General features: G+C 51.6%; 1 protein-coding gene across 1 annotated transcript; it reads right to left on the bottom strand.

Moving 5' to 3' along the window:
• Positions 1 to 4,549: 4,549 nt before the first annotated feature.
• MCM4 (minichromosome maintenance complex component 4) lies at positions 4,550 to 16,054 on the bottom strand. Its single transcript, XM_065895349.1, has 17 exons — positions 16,023 to 16,054; positions 15,803 to 15,872; positions 15,589 to 15,678; positions 15,312 to 15,475; positions 15,124 to 15,225; positions 14,206 to 14,301; positions 14,028 to 14,123; positions 12,528 to 12,666; positions 11,351 to 11,571; positions 9,718 to 9,838; positions 9,025 to 9,284; positions 8,339 to 8,704; positions 7,756 to 7,883; positions 6,838 to 7,045; positions 5,783 to 6,011; positions 5,258 to 5,391; positions 4,550 to 4,642 (listed from the first exon to the last, which is right to left on the bottom strand). The coding sequence occupies exons 2-17, from the start codon at positions 15,864 to 15,866 to the stop codon at positions 4,550 to 4,552; spliced, it is 2,511 nt and encodes an 836-aa protein (XP_065751421.1). The 5' UTR covers positions 15,867 to 15,872; positions 16,023 to 16,054.
• Between the last annotated feature and the right edge of the window lie 487 nt (positions 16,055 to 16,541).

Genomic DNA, 16,541 nt, shown 5'->3' with positions numbered 1-16,541 from the left:
CAGGCATCTGAGCAGCAGGAGAGAAGTCAGGGGCTGCTGAATGTTACAAGCCGAAAACGTCGCCGAATCAGATGCTTCCATGTAAAGGCTGATGCTGTCCAACTGTTGGGGCTAAAGCAGGGCCCACCTGTCCCACTGCTCCCAGGTGGTTCTGGAACAGACGCTGCAGAAGGCTGCACCTTCCCGGCAGACAGCCTCCTACCCTTGCAGAGATCGGCCCTGCGTTTCAGCCCTCAGCGCGAGGAGACACCGCAAAGGGGAGGCGGCTGCATCAGCTGATTCTCTTTCGCGGGGGAAAGAGCTGGACCGGTGTCTTCCTCCAGCCCTCCCAGTTCGGGGGCCGCAGAGATGTGCCTGTGGAATGGGAGCAGCACTTCCCCGCGGGGCTGCTGGGAAGGGAGGACACGGCACGTGGCTGCGCGAGGCGTGTTTATTAAATAAAACACGGAGTCCATCGCTCCGTCTCTGCAGAGGCTGATAAAGCCTGGGAAGAAAGGGAAGCAGATTTTAAAGTTTATAACTTGCCATTTGCAACAATAGAGAGCAGTGAGAGGAGAATCCAAAGGATAAACACCCCTGAGGTTTTTTGTTTTTAGATTCCACATGTAAGTGAGATCATAACAGTATTAGTCTTTCTCTGTCTGACTTATTTCACTTAGCATAATACCCTCTAGGTCCATCCATGTTGTCACAAATGGCAGGATTTCCTTTCTTTTTATGGATGAATAATATTCCATTGTGTGTATAGTTACACACATATATATAAATATAAATATATATATATATAAAATTTCACATCTTTTTTATCCATTCATCCATCAATGGACACATAGGTTGTTTCCATGTCTTGGCTACTGTGAATAATGCTGCAATGATCATGGGGCCCATGAGGTTTTATAGATTTCTCTTTTTATCTGGAAAATCTGTAGTTGATTGGAAAAAGTCCCTGCCTTCATGGAGCTTCTGTGCTAATGGAAGCAGACTAACAGCAAACTCTTAAACAAATACATATATGAGACAATTTTCCACCATGATAAGTGCTGAAAAGCAAACAGGGTAACAATAAGAGCGGCACAGGTGGCCGCTGGCTCCGTTCTTTGGGGCAGGTGGTTAGGGAGGGTCCCCTTTAGGAAAGAGTCGCAGCTCAGATCATGGGGCAGGTGTTGTAGGAAGCCCTGAAGGGGCCCAGGCAGCAGCGGGCAGCTGAGGAGGGCAACTTGTGGGGCCTCCCTGGTGGTGCAGTGGGTAAGACTCCGCGGTCCCAGTGCAGGGGGCCTGGGTTCGAGCCCTTGTCGGGGAGCTAGATCCCACATGCATGCTGCAACAAAGGAGCCCTCGAGCCTCAACTGAGGAGCCCACCTGCCACAACTAAGACCCAGTGCAAACAAATAAATAATAAAAATGTGGCTTGTGATCCTGAAGCAGAAGCATGTATTTTTTTAGTTTTGCTATGAGCATCATTGAGACAATTGATGAAATCTGAATGTCTGTAGATTGGGTAACAGTATTAATTTAAAAAAAAAAAATTATTTTATGTTTTTTGGCCGTGCCACCACGCGGCACGCGGGATCTTAGTTCCCCAACCAGGGATCGAACCTGTGCCCTCTGCAGTGGAAGCATGATTCTTGACCACTGGACAGCCAGGGAAATCCCTTAATTTTTCGATCGTTATGAAATTATTCTGAGGTTATTATATAAAGTAAGGTTACTGGTTTTAGGATATACATGGTTTTTAGGAAGTATTTATAAGTAAAGGGGCATCCTGTCTATAACTTAGTCTCAAATAATTAAAAAAACTTTATAGATAATGATAAAAGCAGGTTCGAGGAAATGTAACAAAGGAATTTGAGTGAAAGGTAAATGGGAATTTTATTAACCTTACAACTTTTTTGTAAGCCTGAAACTTATTTCAAAAAGTTAAAAAAAAAAAAAAGTTTAAAAAATTAAATTGTGAGGCATTTTAAGAAATGACCTCAAATTTAATAAGTAACAGCACTTTCTTAAACTAAACATTTCCTAACCTTGTGCTAAGAGTGAGTCATTACCTTCTGGGTTTCTTCATTCTTGCTGGTGTTTGATTCCTCGGGTAGAGCTGGTTATATTTATGATGGATACTGGGAGTACAATGGCTTGTGTATGTGTGTAAATCAAGTAAGGCTGTTCCAACTGGCAAGTCTGGGTATCTTTCAGGGTCAAAATTGGAGGGAAAAATTCAAATGCAATTACATTATACTGTAACATTTAAAACGTATATTTGTAGGAATTGAGCTGAATTGTATTGTCCTCATAAGAAAAACCTACATTCTACTTATTTTGTTCACAGGAACGTGGTCGGGCACTGACCATGTGCCAGTCGTAAGCACTGAAGATTGGGAGGAAGACGAGCCAGGATCTGGCCTGGGCAGCCCACATCTGTGCCAACAAACCACCTTCTACAAACGGGAAGGTGCCGGGGAAGGTGCCGTCTTTCCTGCCCCGATACTCCTGAGGGTAAGTGCGGAGGCTCAGCCTCCAAGGGCAGAGCTCTCCCGTGACTCACCCTCTTCCTCTCCTGCTCTGCTGCCTACAGACACCCAACAGGCATCCGTCAGCTCTGCCCTGACAGGATGAGCCCCTCCTGGCTCTCGGAGCCCCCCAAACCACGTCGCAATTCCACAAGTGACCGGAAACGCACCCAATTGAATAAGTTTAGATCCACCATAACAGAAGCCTCATTATGTTAATTCAACTCAGATTCCCGTAAAATCAAACTTTATTTGCAGCCATAAGTTCCATGTTGGTATTGAATAACAAGGTTTAAAAAAATATCACTACTGTGTTACCTCAGGGGGAAAGCATCTTAGTCAACAGATAGGAGCGCCCCAGAAGGTTCGGGTACTGAGCACACTCGTCACTTAACTTCCTATGTTCTAGCCATGACTGCAGGCAGAGGGTTCACCTTGGTGAAAGCCTGTCTTTATTTCCTGTATCACTCGTCTGTGATCTACAGAACTGTGTCAAGGAAGCAGCTCCAGAACCTGATGGCAGCAATGCTGTTTGTTTTTGTTGTTTGGCATTTATATATTTTGGCCGTGCCGGGTCTTAGTTGTCACACGCGGGATCTTCGTTTGCTGTGTGTGGGAATCTTCAGTTGCGGCATGCATGTAGGATCCAATTCCCCAACCAGGGGTCGAACCCGGGCCCCCTGCATTGGGAACCTGGGAGTCTTAGCCACTGGACCACCTGGGAAGTCTGCAGCAGTGCTCTTTCACTTAGCTTGTAATTGTGCAAGAAGGCACTCTTGTTGTGACCTTACTCAGAATGCAGTTTGGGGGGAAGATCAGCTCTCGCCGTGGCCCCGGGACATTTCCCAGTTGGTTCAGGGAACTTGGCCTCACAACGCCCTGCACACTGTGGGCCCCGGTGTAGTGTGTGCTGTCCACAGCTCGTCAGTGGCCTGAGAACCAGCCACCTTGAGCAACTCGGGCTGGGAACCGCTCAGCGCGTGGCCTCAGACTCCTCTCCCCAACGGTCTCCCTTCTCAGCCCAATTCTGGAAGCGTGAGCAGCGTCCACCCACACCAGACAGAGTTCTACTCAGAAGATTCAGCGGTTTTCATTTCAGACTCGTCTCTCGCACCCTCTGGTGATGCCCCAGCCTGACTGCTGCTGAGGCACCGTGACCCCCAGGACAGAATGGGGACCGCCGGAGCTGCTCAGATGACCTCTGGATCCCACGCCCACATCAGCATTTTAAGGCTGTTCAAACACTCAGATCTGTCACTTTCCATGAATGCTTCGCTAATGAATGTTGATTATAAAAAAGGCCAAACTCATGGAGACTTGAATGTTCCAGGGATTACTTGTTACCATAGTTATCTCCACCTGAGATTTCAGCCTATGGTGGTTTTATGAGAATGACTGCTAGAATTGAAATAACTTTTGAATAAGATGAAATGTATTATATCTTAGTGAGTTTATAACTTACACAAAGTACTTACCGTCATGAATTATCATGAAAGCAGTGTTTATTAAAGCTTTTTTCTTAATGAAAAATAATGCCTGATAACCAAGTATTACTTATTCTATCATTTATTGAGGAAAAAGTTTTACATATTAGGGTGAAGCAGTAGAAAGCAGTGACCCGGAACCCCATCATTTCCAGCCTCATGTAGCCAAGAGAACAAGCCCTGAGGACTCAGTGGGGACAGCGCTGGCATGCACCTCCCCACAGGAGGGATGTGAACACCCGAGCATCTCCAACGGCCACGACGAAGTCCAGCACAAAACCATGACCCAGACCGCTGTCTCCAGAGAAGATCGCACCCTGTCTGTGCCTACACACAGCTCAAACCTGGTGCTAAAAAAACGGCACTTGAAGAAAACAGTTGTACTATATCATGCTCATAAACTGGCACAGTGCTCTTTACTTAAAATGTTAAAAAGATGAACACACACGCTTCCCTAGAAAACGGAACCCAGGTTAGAAAATTTTTATGCAGCCAAGTAATGACCTTGAGGCTCTTTCTCCCGCTGGCGGCAGGGTGGTGACCGGCGCTGTTCGTGGGGCTTCAGAGCAGGCGCACTGTCTTCCCAGTTACCGTCAAGAAGTCATCATCCGCCAAGGCACGCAGCGCTTCTTCAAACATATCCTTGGTAATTGCCTTTGGGGAAGAGAAGAGAAAAGAACTGGACACGTGGAGCTGCCCTCCCCGCTTAGAGACACAATGGTTTCCAAGTTAAAGAACCACCAGAGTCTCCTTCCTTCCTGGTGGCTGTACACACGTCTTAACGCTCCGTCTTGGGAGTGGCAAACGTTTCCTGCCAAGGGCCAGGAAGGGAGGGCGTTAGGGCAGCAGGCAAGACTGGACCCGACCAGCAGAGCTCTTGCCATGAACTCAGCTTTCCTTTTAACAGCAAGAGACTGCAAATGCTCTAAGTGCCCACCAAATGGTTAAGTAACTCACGGGGGAGGCATGAGGTAAAGTGCGTTAAGTCATGAAGTGGATTCTGCGTCACAGATGAAGCTAAGAGTACTAACTGACGCAGCTCAAAACCACGCATCCACATCCACACAGAAAACTGAAAGCCTAACACAATTCTCATCGCAATCATTCCCTGATGGTGGGTGGTGATCTCACTTCTCTTCTTTATCTGTAACTACTTAAACAATTTATTACTTAAACTACAAACGAAGGAAAAATATTAGAAAAAAACTTTAAAGCAGCATCAAGGAAAAAGAAAACTCTATTAAACAAAATATACACATAAACACTCACTATATCAGACTGTCCCCGAATATCTTCAAAAAGTTGCTGGTATTTCAGGGCTGGCGTTCTGCCCTTGGATAAAATAAGCTTTTTCAAAGCTTCAGCTAACTCTTCTTTCCGTTTACGAGAGGTGGCACTCATTCCTGATTTAAAAGAAATTAGTGAAGACGTTTTTGCTCTAAGGAAGCAAGTGTTTCAAACTTCTATTAATATTTCTTTAGTCATAAATCAACTATACTCTTAAAAAAAAACAACAGCTGTTTAGTCATGTCACCAAATAAGGTTAGGGGACGGTTGGAGCAAGTTCTGAATTCTGTTCCCAGTTTCTGAAGAGCTTATTTATAGCTGCTCCTTTCCACTGAGACAGTCCAGGCAATGAGCACAGAAGCGAGCTGTGCTCGCTGGGGAAGAACCGCTCCTCTAGGGGCGTGGTGCCCGGAGGACGGGCAGTACAGGACCAGGTCACGTGCGCCAACATCTACCTCCTCGGTGAGGCACCCCCGTCACGTGCTCAGAGGGCCCGTGCAGCCCCACCTGTGGTGAGGATGGAGATGTCCACGATGCCCGTCCGTGGGTCGGTTGCCGACTGCTTCAGGGCCTCCCGGTGCAGGCGCTTGGCCTCCTCGACGTCGATCGCCTCCACCTTGCTGGAAAACCGCACCTTGGCGTGGGCTTCGGCCAAGCGGGTCAGCGACTCCAGCTGTCGGGGGTACGCGGACACCATCCCTCGGCTGCTGCCCACCTTCCTCATGTCCACGTAAGCCTGGCGAGACAGGGGACACGCCAACTCCTCACACGATGACCTGAGGGTCGCGCCTGGACTCTGGCCAGTCGGGCTCCCGTTAAATAACCCCCTGGGCAGGTAGGTCCTGAGGGGAGCGAGAGTGGGTGCAGCCTTGGGCCTCGAGCCTCATCTGGGGGAGGCGCGGGCGCAGCTTCAGGACGGGACCGGGCAGCAAGGGTGTGCGAAGCCCGGCACCCAGAGGACACGGCGTTGGGAAGGGCAGCTGAGGACTCCAGTCTGTCTGTTTACACCCCTGCGAGGAGCAGGCTAAGGATTAGCGGGGCAACACGCAGGAGGTAAATTGTCTAAACCCATATATGGATGACGTAACTCCTTCAAGATGACAGAGACGGAAAACCGCGTCATCACTTGTAACTTTCACTTGAGCATCTTCAGGGCTTTGTCAGGATGTAAAGCCTATCAAAGCACCAGGAACTTTCTTAGTGTCACAATGTCTACTGGGTATATGTCATCATGCACTGCTGCCCACTTAAAAGGTACTAAGAAGTGTACTTAAAATACTTAATTTTTGAGAAACGAGCAAATGCAGCCAAGGGACCAGAATTACAAAGTCACTAAGTAGCATCACCTATATTTCAACTCAGGTATCCTGGTCTTAAATACACTGTGCTTACAAGTATTTAAATATAAAAAGAGTGTGCACAATGTGTAGAAATGAATCCTTTTCCCCTTTCTACATTTGGAAAACTCGATTTTGCAACACAGGAAGGAAGACAGTCATAGAAGTTTCAGAGGCTGTTTTAGAGGCTGAGCGGCCCCCTGCTGCGCTTCGGGCCGCAGGTACCTCGATGAGGGCCTGGCTGGCGTCCTGGCTCAGCCGTGGCAGGACGGCACTGCGCGCGTAGGCGATGTAGTCCCTGAGCACCGCCATGTCCATGACCTCCTCCTGTGCCTGTTCCTCGCTCCGGAAGTACAGGGACACCAGGTGGTGAGCCAGACGCCGGTCGTACGCTTCGTCCTGAGGGTCCAGCATGAGGAAGATCAAGTCAAACCTGAGAAAACATCGTGAACAGTTTTCCCAGCTGGGACACCCACGTACCTGTGCGTGAACCCTGGGGCCCGCAAGGGAGGCAGGCGTGTCCTGCCCAGGCGGCCTGAGGAGCCCGGGCCTCCGGTTCCCCTACCCCGGCCCCGCAGGCCCCTTCTGCCCGGGAATACCGGGCACTGAAAGCTGAGCCAGAAGCAAGCTGCTCCCAAGGGAAACGCCGCTGTAATTCTGAAGACCGGAAGATGCGAATGAAAATACATTCAACTCTTTTGGGGAGAAGGAACTACCTTTAGAACAGTCAAGTAGTCAAAGTCTAAACATATCTATCTTTGAGAAAAAAGTATGGACTACGTGACTCCCCTTCCACAAGTTTAATTTTCAGACCCTTATCTACTGTGTAAAACCGCTCTCTGCACTTTGTTGATTCTCTACACCAGCTTTAAGACTGAGAGCAGCGAGAGGTGGGTTTCTGAAAGGATGAAGGTGAAAGGCCCTAATTGCTCCAAAAAACAAGTACGCATCAAGGTGAGCAGAAAAACACACCGTCCTTGCCTGGAAAACCCGTGACCGAGCAGGTGTGCAGGCTTTGTGTCGGCCTCAAGGGTTTACGACATCAGCTGGGCTCTGCCCTGTATTTCCTTCTCAAGCTCACCCTGAACATTCCACAGATGAGCAAAGTGAGACCATCTATTCTATGAAAACGTGTTTTCGTACCTTGACAACAGTGTGTGGGGCAGCTGGATATTCTCAATGGTGGTTTTTTTCGGATTCCACTGAGACTCGATAGGGTTTGCGGCTGCCAGGATGGAGGTGCGGGCGTTAAGCTGACAAATAATCCCAGCCTGGCGGAGGGACAGTGTGGTTAGAAACCTCGCCCTGAGGCCAGCAGGAACTGTGAGCCACCTCCGCCCGGGTGCCCTCTGCCAGGGATCCGCCGTCACCACGAGCCACGTCACCCGGCACAGGTGACTTCTGCACAGGCGTCCCCCTGGGGACAGCCCTGAGCACTGAGTCAAGCCAAGGACCGAGCTGTAGATGAACGTTTGCTGCGACTGTGTCTTTTTCAGTAACCAAACCCCTTGCATTAGGACAAACTCAAGTTCTACGAGTACCACACATGAGAGGGTTAGGACAGCACAAAGGAAGAAAGAGGATCTGTGGAAAATACTGAGACTGAGCTGGGACCTAACAGGAGAAGTGTTGGCCAGTTTCCCAAGCTGCAGGTTCCACAGATGCGGAGGTTCAAGCCCCCCGACACCCCAACTGTGTCCACGCCGGGACAGAACGGGCAACTGACCTTGGCGATGGACAGCGTCTGCTGCTCCATGACCTCGTGCAGGACAGAGCGTGTGCTCTCGTTCATCTTGTCGAACTCATCGATGCAGCAGATGCCGTTGTCACTCAGCACCAGGGCGCCGGTCTGCAGCACGAGCTGCCGTGTCTCAGGGTCCTTCATGACGTAGGCGGTGAGGCCCACGGCGCTGGAGCCCTTCCCGGACGTGTACTGGCCCCGGGGGACCAGGTTGTACACGTACTGCAGCAGCTGGGACTTGCTGGTCCCTGGGTCCCCGCAAAGCAGGATGTTGATCTCGGCGCGGAACTTGCCCCTTCCTGTGTGACTGAAATCCTTTCTTGTCCCGCCAAAGAGCTGAAGCAGGATTCCCTAGACGGGCGGACAGACAGAGAGATCTCAGTGCTCAGATGGACAAAGGGCGACAATGAAGAGATCAGAGGACGGGAGCGGCTGCGAGTCAGCCCTGGGGCACGGATGCCATAGGGGCCCGGACCCCACCCACCCCATGGCGGCTTCTGTGCCTGGAAACGAGACGAGGATGCCGACCATTCTCATCACCAACAGCCAAGGCAGGCGGCAGGCCCTGCTCGGCCCAACGGGCCGAGGCTCAGCCTTTCCGGGGTATCCACACTGTCTGACCCGAGAGCTCTCAAGCCCAGCCGCAAGTGAGAAGCCCATCAGTCTGTTACCTTCTTTATATCTTCATGCTCATAAATGCTCGGAGCCAAGGCGGAAGCGAGTCTCTCATAAATGTCTGGTTTTCTGGAAAGCTCCTTAAGCAATTCCACACGCTTCTCTGAAAAAAGTTTCTGCTCTGCTTCTTCGTCGAGGCCGTGCAGACGCTTCGAGTCGGTTTTCCGATAGTGAATGACGTCGATGTGGGTTTTGTAGACAGACTTCACGTTGCTCACCCTGGGATTGACGCGAATGGGGACCGCTCGGTAGATGCCTGAGGGCACAAAGGACACACTCTCACCTGCCTGACCTTGGCCTGGAGCACGGGGGAGGCAGGGCTCCGGGGGGCTCCGCGCAGAGCCAGCGAGGCTGACCCGGGACCACTGCCTCCACACGCCACCTGCTCACCTGTGTTCGATGCATCGCAGTTTGAAAGAGAAGTTTCATTTCTCTTAACCGAATGTAAGGAATTACCAATAACTACCTGAAAGAAAGTACCTAAATCCCATACCAGAAACCTAGAAAGAAAAGAAACCTGAAGAGCTCAAATACGGAAGGTCGCTCACAAGTTATTTCAGACAATAACAGGGAGACAGCCTACCATCTGGGCAGGGGCCACGTCGGAGGTCAAAGGCAGGCGCTGGGAACAGCAGCCCCAGGCCAGGCATCCCCGACCAGGTCACAGGGCTGACTCTGGAGCCCCTCACCTGTGACGTGCACTCTGTCCCCAGGCTGGACCTTGTCCACGAGGTCATTGTGAGCGGCGAGGACGACCGTGTGCGGCGTCTGCCCCGCGGGCATGTCTTCAGGGGACTCCTGGAGCTTGATCTGAGAGGGTGGGGGGCAGATGCCTCAGGACAGGCCCAGAGCCCTGCCCACCCAGCCACTCCGACAGCAGCGCCTCTGCTGCCCCGGGACCTCGCTGTTTCCACCTCTGGAAACCCAGCCTGGCGCGCATTCTGAGGCGGTTGTTCGTTTAGAGGCTGCCCCGTGTGGGGGCGGGGATGCCAGGGCTGTTTTTCCCCGCATTAAGGCTGTGGCGGGCACGTCTGTATCCGTGTCGGCCTGCCTTTCTAGTTCCTCCTGGACGCTGCCCCCAGTGCGCTTCTGGGTGGAGAAGCACCCCCCATTCAGGTCACCGTGCCTCCCAAACTCTTGCCCGTCCTCCTGGTGACATCGATTCACCCACAGCACCTGCCAAGCAGCTGCCAAGCTCCATCCCGGGTGCTGGGGACTCTGCCCCAGAGCGGAGGGACACACACAGTCCTGGCAGTGCCAGGCGCGGTGGCAGAAGACGACAGGAGGGAGCAAGGGGCGGGGGTGGAGGCTGCGCTTCCCACCGTCAAGGGCAGGGAAGGCCGTTCTCAAACCAGGTGACCACTGGGCAGAGGAGTGGCTGTCAGGGAGGGGCCACGTGCCCTCAGCGACAGGACAGCAAGCGCAAGGGCCCCGAGGTGGCCTGGAGGAGCCGGAGGACGGCAGTGAGTCTGCGGGCAGAGCCTTGGAGCACCCAGGCCCAGGAACTGGTGCCCACGTGCGAAGAAAGCTTCTCACCTCGATGACCCTTCCATCAGCAAGGAAGTGGATGCTTTTCACATGTGTTAGTGTTCTCCTAGTGCCTCCCAATAAGGGAAACTATCTCTTGTCCTATACTTTGAACTCATTCTCTCCACTTAAAGTTAGGATTGCTTAAACATTAAAACAAATCAAAAAATTCTTCACTCCTTATGCATACTTTATACCATTACAATCGCAGTAAATAAATAGTTTTCTGCCTTTCTCTGGTATTTTAATCTGCATCTTAAAATTTTTCATGAATGAAGAGCTACAAGGTCGAACTCCCTAGGCAATAGTTTGTGAGAAAAACTTTGGCAAAACTTCTTAGCCCATTCTTTACCAGTGGTAGAACTGCCAAGTGTCAGAATGTAATCAAACGGCGTTTACTGTTCTTAATGTATACACTCTTACATCCTACAATCTTAAGTATTTCCCATAGAAGCATCTCGTGTTAAATTTGACTTAGGAAATCACGAATGACACTAAACTTAAGATATTCAGTTGGAGAACGCACTCCTCCCCTATGACAAGTGTGGAACACAGCGCACAGGTGCCCATGGGCGGTACAGCAGTGCTGCTGGCCCGAGGCTGGGGCCTCAGGCACACTGAGTGCCCAGCTTCGCCCTCTAACACACCTGCTTTCCGAGGAGGAATGAAGCTGCTCAACCCATCAGGAAGCATGGTTTCAGGGCTGCATGAGTGGACAAGTTACACCTGGCTTTTGAGGACCTGGCTGGGGCAGAATGAGGATGGAGCACGTGGAGGGGCGCAGGGGCCACGCACCATTTGCTTGTCGGAGAAGACGGAGCGGTTGTGGATGAGCGCCATGCTGTGGCTGGTGTGGCAGCGCTCGCACACGCAGGGCTCGGCGATGCGACCGCGGTCTATCTCCACCCGGGCCGTGTGGGCGCACACCTGGCACTGGAAGAAGGCCTCCTGCATCTCTGGAATCAGCTGGGACGTCCTGATCACCATGCCGCTGATGGCGATGAGCTGGTCGATGTCTGCAAGGCGGGGAGAGAGGGCAGCTCGTCCTGGCTGGGCGTGGGCCTCCCCAAGCTGGAGGCCAGCTGGGGCGGGTCTGGCTCTGCTGTCCAGCCTGGGAGAACCTCACTGGAGGAATGGAGGTGCTGGGATGGCGGGGGTCACAGGGAGACGCTACGGCCAGAGCACGAACATCTCGCTGGGTACCCTCAGCTCTGGCCTGGGATGTCCCTCCTGTGACCAGTGTGCTCCCTCTCAACCCCTTAAGTCTACTGACCCTTGCCGAGCTAGGCCGACCCGAGGCTGCCTGGGGACGACCGGACCTGTGAAGTGGCTGTCACAGCCCACGCACTCGTGATAATCTTCTCCATAGTCGCGCCCACTATACGTGGAGGGTTCAGACTTACCTGTCCCAGTAGTAACTGGGGCCCCTGACATAGCATTTCCCCCAATAAATAACATAATAGGATGTTTCAGGTCTGCTTTCCAAATCTTTCACCACAAAGTCCTCCCACTGGGGCCCGGCACGCTCCGTCTCTCCCTGGGCTGAGACAGTCCTGCTCTGTTCTCCTGCCTCTTCTCTTCCTTTCCAAACTAGATTTCCTCCTTATGCTTCAGGGCACGGATCATATTTTATACTTGTCTTCTACTTTGATTCTGAGGGACTGCCTTCTTAGTAAAATAACTGTAAGACTATCATAACTGGATCAGTTCATCTTAAGATAGAAAAGTATCAGGAGTTACAGCATCTTTTATATAATTTCAGTTTAGTTAAAAAGGTATGGTGGGTCCAGAAGCATATGGGGTAACTGAGCCTGCAACTGGCTCCTGTCAAGCCACAGTCCACCACCGTCGCTGTCACCAACTCCTTTAAAGTTCCTTGATGAAGTGACTTTCACGGAACGTGCTCTCTTGCTATTACAAACGTTATCTTCTATATGTCAACTATATCTCATTAAATTGGAAAAAATATTACCTTCTGGATTCAGATTCCTCATATTCTTAGTCTTCAATGCGTTGAACGGTCTTACTTGAATCTGATGTTCTAAGATTGAGTCAGGATAGCGGTCAAAGAAGATCTCATTGACAGCCATGTCGAAAGTTGGGATAACTTCCTTTAAAAACAAGTATAACGGTGCCAAGCTGTGTTTGTATTTTTATCTTAGGGTTAAATCTAATAAAGCAATTCATGTTAGCAAGGAATAAAAACAAAAAGAATATGGCATAATCCAAAAGCATTACCCTATAAAATCACACATGCTATTTGTAAACCCTTGGGCACACTGACATCTCTCACCTCTGCATCTTCTCACTAGAGTTAAATGAGATGAGACATGGACTTCCCTGGTGGCGCAGTGCTTAAGAATCCCCCTGCCAATGCAGGGGACACGGGTTCGAGCCCTGGTCCAGGAAGATCCCATGTGCCGCGGAGCAACTAAGCCCGTGCACCACAACTACTGAGCCTGCGCTCTAGAGCCCACAAGCCACAACTACTGAAGCCCGCGCCCCTAGAGCCCGTACTCCACAGCAAGAGGAGCCACCGCAGTGAGAAGCCTGCGTACTGCAACCAAGAGTAGCTCCCGCTCTCCTCAACTAGAGAAAAAGCCCACACGTAGCAATGAAGACCCAATGCAGCCAAAAATAAATAAGTTAATTTAAAAAAATGAGATAAGACATATAATCGTGCCTTCAGGATATGCTGGCATGACTGTAGGCTTTTAATTGGCAACAGAAGCTCATACTTTCAGGTCTTACTTTTCTTCCATAACAGAATGATACCAAAATGGGTTAAATCATAATTATTCCTATTTGTTAACACCTGTTCCCCATTTTGCAGATAAGGAAACAGCCTCTGGGAAGCTGAGGAACTGGACCAAGGTTACACAGCTATTCAGCAGCAAAATCAAGATTTGAAACCAAGTCTGCCTGCCTCCAAAGCCTAAAGCTAGAATCAATGTAGCTGATGCTTCGTTGATAAAGTCTGACCTTAAGCCCAGAAAAGACTGCAGTATGGTTAACACAACCTGTTAGAGAAGGCAGGTGTGTGTGTCTTCGTTTAATATGTTTTAAGTCATCAAACCCAACAAGCTGTCAATTGTGAGTCACCACTGTTTTATGTACTAAGAAACGCTGCCAACCAAACGATGACATGCCGTCAACAGTAACACACACCCCGATTTCTAATGTTAACGTGTGGAAAAGTGTTCATCTTAAAGAAGACAGAACATGGTTTTAAGAGGTTTTGGGGGACTTCCCTGGCGGTCCAATGGTCAGGACTCCTCGCTTCCACTGCAGAGGGCATGGGTTCGATCCTTGGTTTGGGAACTAAGATCCCACATGCCATGCGGCAACCCCCCACCCCCCAAAAGTTGCTTTGGAGGCATATTCTGTTACTAAGGAAACCCTACTGTCCAGAAACCCTGCAGATCTTCTAGATGTTTACTGCAGACCCCCAAGTTCAACGGCAAATTGTTACCTGTGGGTAGCAGATGAGCTGTCTGTATAGATTTGTATCGAATGATCTTATATGTTCACAGTTTACGTTTAAAAACGGCTCTCCAATAACGTTAATCTACAGGGCAGAACAAACAAGTTATATCCTGCTAACCATTTCAACCCCTAGTTTGAATTTTCAGGTTAGCATATTTCATTACCTCCCCAAGTCGCTGCATGTACAGAGGCTCAGTAACGTCTATGCCAATGCTTTCTTCTTCTCTAGCCAGAGGATCGATGAAACGCTGAAGAAATCTCTTAGCGTGGGGAGAGAAACAGTAAGCTTAATGCAGTTAGGAACCAGCAACTACTCAAAATAAAAGTTATGAATGCTGGGGGCCACTTATCTTTTCAAGTTAGCTAAGACCTGGAAACAGCCCAAGTGCCCATTTATAGACAATTAGCTTAAGAACGTGTGATATATACAGATTTATATATGTATACACATAATGGAATATTACTCAGCCATAAAGAAGAATGAAATTTGCCATCTGCAGCAACGCGGGTGCACCTAGACAATATTATACTTAGTGACATAAATCAGAGGGAGACAAATACTATATATCATTTTCACGTGGAATCTAAAAAGTAACACAAATGAATCCATATACAAAACAGACTCACAGACACAGGAAACAAACTTATGGTTACCAAAGAGCAGGGGGAGGGGGGAAGGGAGGGAGGGAAGGAGGGATCAATTAGAAGTATGGGATTAACAAACACAAACTACCAGCTGTAAAGTAGAAAAACAACAAGAATTTACTGTACAGCACAAGGAATTACATTCAAAATCTTATAATAACCTATAATGGGACATAATCAGAAAGAGAAGTATAACCGAATCACTTTGCTGTACAAACGAAACTACCGCATTGCTGTAAGTCAACTATACTTCAAAAAAAGGAAACTAGGAACGGTGTCAGAATTTGGAGACAAACGTAGGTGTTTTTCTTTTTCCTAAAAACTGAAAAAGACACCACCAATTCTGAGCCACGTGAAGATCTGCTCCTAAATACCGGGGTCACGTGGATGGAGGTGACAAGTACTTTCCCCCTCATCTCCGGAGCCCCGAACCTCACCTGAAAGTTTTCTTTGCACGTTGCCACATTTACATCTGTTCCCCAAATCACGAGTTTTTGGCCCAAAGACTGCTCACTCGCCACTATATCCTCTGTGGCCGGCTGCACAGGAAAGGCGACGGGACCAGGTTTGCGGGGGACGGCCCACCTCGCGCGGCCCACCACGCCCCGAACGGCCCCGCACTCACCCCGTCCGAGTGCAGGTCCACCTGCAGCCCTTTCCGCGTCGAGCCCAGGTCGGGCCTCTGCCGCACAGGCGTGCCGCGCACGCCGCTTCTCGGGGTGCCCTCCACCCGTGAGCTGGGGGTGCCGTAGGTCAGCGGCGAGCTCACGTCCAGGTCCAAGGGGGCGGCTGGGGACCGCGTCCACGGGGGTGAGCACGGCGAGGACCCCTGCGGGACGTCCGCTCCCCCCGCCCGGCCCCCCCCGGCCCCGCGGCCCCCCGTGCCCGAGCGGGCAGCGTACCTGCGGGCGGCGCGCGGGGTGGGCTGCGGGGTTCTGCGCCGGGCGACGCGGGCAGCGGCCGAGGCTCTCCCGACGACAGCGGGTCCTGACCTGTGGGGGAACGGGCACGGCAGCGTCGGCGCGGGCGGCACTGGGGCCGAACGGGGCTGACACGGCACCGCCCGCCCTGCCTCCCTGAGGACCCCGCGGGGCACGGCCGTACGCGGACACTCACGTGGCTGAGCGGGGGCGGCCCGCCGGGAGCCGCGGCGGCTCGGAGTTGACGCCGGGGACGACATGGCGGGCTGCGCGACAGAGACGCGGGCTCGCGGGAACGCTCCCTGAAGACCCCCGCCCGTCTCCCCTCGCTCCGGCCCCCCGTCCCTCGGCCCTCCCCCCAGCACCGCCGACCCCGGCAGACCCCCGCCTTCCGAGCCGGCCAGACCCAGCCCCACCTAAGGGTCGCGCTTCTGCTCTGCTTCAGCAGGGGCCAGGTTTCCCGCCGCCGGCACCGTTGTTTCCGCCCCCAGCGGCGGCCCACCAATCGCAGCAGCGCCCTCGCGCAGCCCCGCTTCCGGGAGGCACCACTGTGCAGCGGCAGGGGGGATCCGACGGTCGCCCCGCGCCTCGCGGGACACCGACGCACAACTCGCTCGGGGCTCCCCCGCTCCGGTGGTCTTGTCCAAAGCCGGAATGCGATTTCGCGGGAAATCAGGGGAGGCCGCCGGACAGCGTTCGGGGGCCGGCCTCTACAGGGAGTGTCTAAGGAGGAGCCGCTCCTGTGTCCCTTGGGAATCCAAACGACCCCCCCCTCCCCCCCCCGACCCCGGCCTTCCTTATCAAGGGCTAGCTGTGGCTCCTGACCCGAGCCGTAGCCTGTTTCTTTCTGCCTCGGGCACTCAGTCAACTCCAATTCGCCACCTGTCCTCCGCATCTATTTCCGGAGGTCGAGCGGTTGGATTCCTGATTCTCCC

Source organism: Phocoena phocoena, chromosome 17 (genome assembly GCF_963924675.1).
Source record: "Phocoena phocoena chromosome 17, mPhoPho1.1, whole genome shotgun sequence".
NCBI lineage: Eukaryota > Metazoa > Chordata > Mammalia > Artiodactyla > Phocoenidae > Phocoena > Phocoena phocoena.
This window is presented reverse-complemented; position numbering and strand designations above follow the sequence as displayed.

Bases quoted from the DNA above. Each gene is read 5' to 3' on its own strand.
- MCM4 (XM_065895349.1), bottom strand. From the start codon at position 15,866: ATGTCGTCCCCGGCGTCAACTCCGAGCCGCCGCGGCTCCCGGCGGGCC. The intron at 11,572-12,527 runs GTAATATTTTTT...CCCGCCTTGCAG, and splicing joins GAGGAATCTGAATCCAGAAG to ACATCGACCAGCTCATCGCC. The intron at 8,705-9,024 runs GTAACAGACTGA...CCGCCCGTCTAG, and splicing joins AGCATGAAGATATAAAGAAG to GGAATCCTGCTTCAGCTCTT.